Source organism: Etheostoma spectabile, chromosome 6 (genome assembly GCF_008692095.1).
Source record: "Etheostoma spectabile isolate EspeVRDwgs_2016 chromosome 6, UIUC_Espe_1.0, whole genome shotgun sequence".
In the NCBI taxonomy this organism is placed as follows: Eukaryota; Metazoa; Chordata; class Actinopteri; order Perciformes; family Percidae; genus Etheostoma; species Etheostoma spectabile.
This window is the reverse complement of record NC_045738.1, coordinates 31,236,348-31,242,813: the sequence shown is the minus strand read 5'-3', so window position 1 is coordinate 31,242,813 and position 6,466 is coordinate 31,236,348. Positions and strand designations below refer to the sequence as shown.

General features: G+C 45.1%; 1 protein-coding gene across 3 annotated transcripts in view; it reads right to left on the bottom strand.

Annotated features, from left to right (window-relative positions):
• Positions 1 to 6,466, bottom strand: part of ascc3 (activating signal cointegrator 1 complex subunit 3) — a 263,454-nt gene that overhangs the window by 80,497 nt on the left and 176,491 nt on the right. For all 3 annotated transcript variants that reach the window (XM_032519352.1, XM_032519351.1, XM_032519350.1), the window contains 4 exons: positions 5,497 to 5,617; positions 4,681 to 4,823; positions 1,389 to 1,526; positions 802 to 922 (listed from right to left, as the gene is read on the bottom strand). In XM_032519352.1, the coding sequence (XP_032375243.1) occupies positions 802 to 922; positions 1,389 to 1,526; positions 4,681 to 4,823; positions 5,497 to 5,617 (523 nt within the window). The remainder of the gene's footprint in view (positions 1 to 801; positions 923 to 1,388; positions 1,527 to 4,680; positions 4,824 to 5,496; positions 5,618 to 6,466) is intronic.

Below are 6,466 nucleotides of genomic sequence, written 5' to 3'. Positions count from 1 at the left end.
AAACAACAGTCAGAGTTCCCCCCCCATCACCCGCAGGCGTAGGGAGGCGACCCTCTCGCCCACCGGGGTAAACTCCAACGCAGCAGCACTCAGCCGGGGTCTTGTGAGTATCCCCACACCCGCCCGGCGCCTCACACCATGGGCAACTCCGGAGTAGACAGAGTCCAACCCCTATCCAGGAGTATGGTTCCAGAACCGAGACGGTGCGTAGAGTAAGCCCACCAGATCTAAACCGTTAGCCTCCACCTCCCCCAATCTTCCGGCTCCTTCCCCCACAGAGTTGACTTCCCGTCCCAGACCAGCCTCTGCCGCCCGTTTCGGTCCGTCAAGCCCCTGACCTTCGCTGCCACCCAGTAGCAAGGCACCCGACCCCTTTGGATCCTTCCACAGGTGGTGGGCCCATGGGCTGGAGGGAGAGGTGGCACGTTGCTTGTTCGGGCTGTGCCCGACCGGGCTCCGTGGCAAACCCGGCCACCAGAACGCTCGCTACGCAGGCCCACCATCTGGCCTGGCTCCAGACGGGGCCCCGGGCTTCTTCGGGCGGGGTCTCTCTATCCTTCCTTGTTCAACCTCGAAGTCTTTGAACCATTCTTTGTCTGGCCCCTCCCCTGAGACCTCTTTGCCATGGGAGACCTACCAGGACAAAGCTCCGACAACACAGCCCTCAGGTTCATAGGGACACACAAACCTCTCCACCACGATAAGGTGATGGTTCCCGGAGAACATCTCTTCTGTTATGGTAATTTAAACAAATTGTACACTATGGACCAGTTAGAAAATACCTATTGGACAGGACTGTACCTGTAATGGGGTAGTCCACGTAGCGCCTGGATTTGCCATCATAGTATTCAGTTCCCTTAACGACCACCAAGTGAGCCGGGAAGTTCACGCCCCATGCCAGAGTACTGGTGGCAATCAAAACCTGAAAAAAGACATGATAGCTTACTGGACTCATACAAATTAAGAGGGAACTTGACACAAATAAATAAAAAAATAACCAAGAAATGAAATGCATACAGAGTGAAAAAGTATTAGTAGGGGTGAGTATTGTGAGTATCAATGCCAATTTTACAAAACAAACAGAAATTACAACTTTAGACATTCTGGCACAGCTCCTACTACGTGAGTCTGTCACTGTGCGTAAGTATGAGTACTGTTAAGGAAAACATGGGAGCGTATATGCATTCTACCTATCGCATGCATAATAGTTCAATCATTATTCCCTACAGTAGCTTAAAACTGACAACCAGCAGAGCACTGATAATTTCTGCAATAAAATGTCATCAATCACATTGCACAACACTTGTATTAAGGCTATCTAACGTTGTTTAGAGGTATGTCAAGCAGTCAGTTGAAGTGTTTAAGGAGTGTACAGAAGGAGGTCGTACCTGGATCTTACAGTTGACAAACAGCTCTTCCACAGTCTTTCTGTCTCTCTCATGCAGGCCTGCGTGATGCATGCCGATCCCAAAGGCCAACGTTAGCTTCAGGTTGGAATCTCTTACTGTTGCAATGATAGACTCTATCTATAGACAAACCAGAAAACAGACAATGACGGATCAAGACAGACAAAAATACAAACTGGTCGAGAGGTGTCATATACAATGATGCAGCTGAGTGCTGACCTGCCAAATCACAACACTCCGAACTATACCAAGTATGTTTCATGGTGATATACACAGAAAGATGCAAAGCCGGAGGTTAAAATTGATGTTGCAGTTCTGTGAAAATGAAGCTAAGTCCAGCTTAGCTTAGCATAAAGACTGGAAAGCAGAGTGTCGGACGTTACTCTGTGGTTGAAATTCATGGCTGTATAAGTTGAAAATACATTGGAGAAAAAACTAAAAGCAAGAGCAGGGATTTATAAGCTTGGACCGATGACAAGTTGGAACTGTTACTTAAAGGTATGTAAGCTTACCTAATCGATAAGACTGACTGACGTGCATGGTTGTTTCTAAAGGTCTCCGTTTGTGCCACTCTGGAGTTTCCAAACAAAACGGGGGCGGCAGTGTTCCCAAACATCTCTGTTTTAGTGGCTTGGAAATGCCAGAGTGGTGTGGAAGCAAGGCGTAAATGTAGCAAAAGATTTACTTTTTTAAAAATGTAGCAGTGTAGATGTAGCCACAGTCACTCAGTGACAGACTCCTGCGTTTATTGGGCTGGCCCCACATTGCTGCGGTCCAGCCAAACAGTGTAACCAGTGCGTTGCCAGAGTAAACCGAGACAGTGCCAGTGGAGCAGAACTGCAGGAGTAAACAGAGACGCTTGGCTTCTGGTCTGTTATTTGTGTTCTTTGTTCTATCATACACACTAAAAATCTGTATTTTTTCACAAGCGTTCAGCTCAGCAGCTTATAGAAGAACAAATGAGAGGATCAATATTAAACAAAAAATACCCCCCCGCCCATCCAAAACTGGATGTGTCTAAATTAAATCTGCTAGATTGTACTTTGTACAATGCATCTTTCACATATTCCAACTAATCAATTGACAAATACAATATGAGGTAATAAGTAAGAGAATGGAAGGGGAAAGTGAAACTCCAGCCCTGAGAGAAGAGAGCCGGGGGTTTTCAGGCAGCAGTAGAGGAAGAAAGAGCTGTCAGGTCAGAGAGGGGATATGAGGCAGTGGGTGACCCCCGGTGAGAGTTAAGCAGCCATCGCCAGAAGCCTGTCAGTCAAACAGCAGGGAGCTGAGCTGCTACACGGGCCAGCGCAGAGAAGCAGCAGGCAGCAGCATATGTCAGCGGAACACACACAGAGGCTGGGGACGCTGTGCACACACACACACACATGTAGAAACTGGGCCTATGTAATAAGACAGTACATATTTGCATTGAGACATTGTATGTGCAGGGTTTAGAAGAACAAAATCCAGGACTTTGTATTCATATTTGAATCCATATGTATTTTTATTGAATGTATTTTTTTTTTTTTTTTTACGTTTACACTAACGGCTTGAGTTTCTCAAGGTGCACTTGAATGCAACATAAGCTTACAAGGTGCAAGTGAACGCACCATTATGTAGCATGTGTTGTTTGTCATACAACGGTAATGGTGTTTTAAAGTGCAGCTAGGCTACTCTGTGTCTTTAGCTGCAAACTGTTCTATGTCCCGGTGTTTGAATCCTTTCTATTAAAATACAGCAACATGTTACGTTAGCATTCAGCATTTTACCCATGTTTAAGCCAGGTACTAGCTAACGGTAGGATATCGCCACCTGCTGACAAGTGTAGCGTTAACAAGCTCCACATGCAGTGATGCTTCTATTGTCTGTAACGTCCGTTTCATAGCACCAGAGAGCAGCACAGGCATTTATGTACAAAAATCTTTGTTGTAATTGGGCACAGTACGGCAAGGTTTAAATACATAATCCTAAAAAGATCACTTTAAAATAATCACGTTGAAACTTGCTCATTGCAAATGTAAATGGACTATTATTTTCTAGTCTTAACAACTACTCAAAGCGCTTTTACATAGTACCGGAACCATTCATCATTCACACATTCACACGATGTGGCCGAGGCTGCCGTACAAGGTGCCACCTGCTCCTCAAATAAACACTCACACACATTTACACTACAAAGGTGCAACTCGGGGTTCAGTTTCTTGCTCAAGGACACTTCGAAATGGGACTGCAGGGACACGGATTGAACCACCAACCTACGATTGGCTGGCGCCCGCCACATCTGCCCAGTGCGCCCAGTCCATGCTCTCTCGGCATGATATCAAAGTGTTATACTAATATTAGCATACTTTTTCAAATGTGAACCCAGTGAAGTCATTTGCTCCCATCTTGAACTGATCCTGAGGTATGCACAGACAATATAATGGAGGATGACAGGCTTTTCCGGCACAAGTTGGCTTGGATTCCATCTGTAATTACACTTAAACCTACACTTACACAGAGAAATGGAGCATCAGCACAATTCAGCAAGAGTGGGGAGAGAGAGCAAAAGAAAAGGACATCTATGGAAATACACATTAGAAGTGGATAGAAGGAAATGTACAGGAACAACAGACACAACTGCTAATATTTGCACCAAGTGTTCTCTACACTCATGGCTCTAGCAAAGTCCCTAAATGTGATGTTGTTGACCACAGCGCTTATGACTTACCTACATGAGCTGAATATGTCAGTCCCTCCAGGAATTTGTGATGTCACAATGGCAACAATTCAAAAAAATTCAACCAATCCCTGTGAATTTGGTGCAACCCCGCAACTTCACTGCAATGTATTGACCAATCACCAGAGCTTCCCGCAACTTCCACAACTGACAAAGTGTCAGTATTTGACAACGTGGCGTTGACTCCAAATTAATTTTCTTGTTTCTGGTATAAAGTTGAGACGTGTGTGACTCCAACATCTCACATTTACCTACAAAGAACGCAGAACAATCAAGACCGTTCTGCCAACTCGTACACATTTTTACGTCAAAGCACGCTGTTACGGTTTTTCACTCTAAAGTCTCTCTCTCACACACACACACACACAACGCCACACCCACACACACCACACACACACACACACCACACACACACACACACCACCACACCACACACACACACACACACACAGCAGTAACAGAAGAAGATGGAAGAAATGAATCTGCTGCTTCTGCTCTGCTAACATGCTTCTCACGCTAGGCCTCTTGTGTACGTGCAGTGTAAGCGTACAGTACCTCTCTCTCGTCCTGGTGCAGCCACTGTTTTGGGTTGTCCTCTGTGGCCAGGAAGGCGATGAGGTCCAGGGCGGTCAGTCGAGTTTGTCGTCGTGATGAGACAAAAATCAGCACTGGCTTGGCTGGGGAGTGGCTACGTATCGCTGTAAAGATGTATATACAACTGTCATATACCATGTACTGACTATTATTTTTTTGTGGGCATTTTAGCCTTTAATAGACAGGACAGCTGTAGAAGGAAAAGGGGGGAGAGAGGGGGAAGACGTGCAGCAAATAGCCACAAGTCAGACTTGAACCCTAAGCCTCTGCGTCAAGGACTGAGCCTTTGCACATGGGCGCCCACTCCACTAGGTGAGCTCCCCAGGCGCCCGTCTTGTTTCATATATTTTTCTTTCTGGCAACAAATCCCATGAAAAGTTAGTCTTCCTTTCAATACTTTGTGACTTCCCTACCTTGTCTGTGCTACTCAACCCCAAACCCTTCAGTACCTTGGTTTTGTCAACAAAAGCTGAAGATGAATCACAATGTAGTACAGACTCACACTGAATAACTTGTCTTAGATTCCTGGTCTTAAAAAAGTTTCCTGCTTCATAATCTAACTAAAATACACAAAAGGACTGCATTTTGTATTAATATGACATAAGCATAACACAAAAGATGAAATAGCTCTCAAAAAGATTGAATAGTTTTTGTACAGCACTGTAAAGTTGCCAGCTGCATGAAAGGCCACCAACAAATCAAATGGACATACAGTATGTATAAATGCGCACGAGGCATGAGTAAATCATGTGTCTACATGTGGATGTGGAGCTGCACCTTGGAAGGTAGGCTTGTTCATGCTGGCCATGCGGGGGCAGTAGTGTTGCCCTGGGAAACCATGGATGTGAACTTCCAGCGGTACAGGGCGAACAGACGGACGAAAGTTAAACAAACCCACCTGTTACACAGAGAAGAGGGGAGGGAGAGGGAAGAGAAGAAAAAAGAGAAGAGATTTAATGCGAGCAGGTGGCAACGCGAAGCCCCATCTGGCTGTAATGGAAACTGTCTGTCACTGTCACTACGGCCCAGGGCAGCAGGCCACTGCTGCACTCGGCTGTGTTGTGTTCAACCTTTGATGTCTACTGTGTTAATTGTGTGATAAGGGGATATGTTGCAGTGTGTGAACAGAATTAAACCCAAAGTGTGTTATAGGATGTTGTAAAGAGTATGGTGCATTACTTGGTGTGTATTGTGTTAAGGGCTGTTGCATGTCTACAGACATATGTAAAGCCTTGCTAATGGATTGGGCGGCTATAAATCTAGCAGCTCAGACCCAACAGCAGCCGGCCAGTCAGATATATGGATGGCAGACAGCCAAAGCGGGTTGCTAACACTGTCGCTCTACAGATCTGGCAGCAGAGCAAAAGTCAAGCTACAATATTTGGAAATGTGTCTGACCATTAAGGCTGAGTACCGAATTCGATACTTTTCAGGTCCTGACTAATTTGTCTTCTTAGTGTTGAAAAATGCCTCGTCATTCAATACCAAATTTAAGTACCTCTCATCAGCGCCAGTGAGCCAATAAGCATGCAGCATGCTTCTACCAAGATTTAATAATGCTGCTGATTGGCTGTCTAATGCTACATTTTTGTGTAGCAAAATTGTGCTCATATTATGCTTTTTGGCTTTTCCCTTTTCTTTATTGTGTTCTATTATTTTTTGTGCATGTTATATGTTTACAAAGTGAAAAAGCCAAAAGACCACCCCAAAGGGTCTTACCATCTCCAACAGAAAACACTGTTCACAA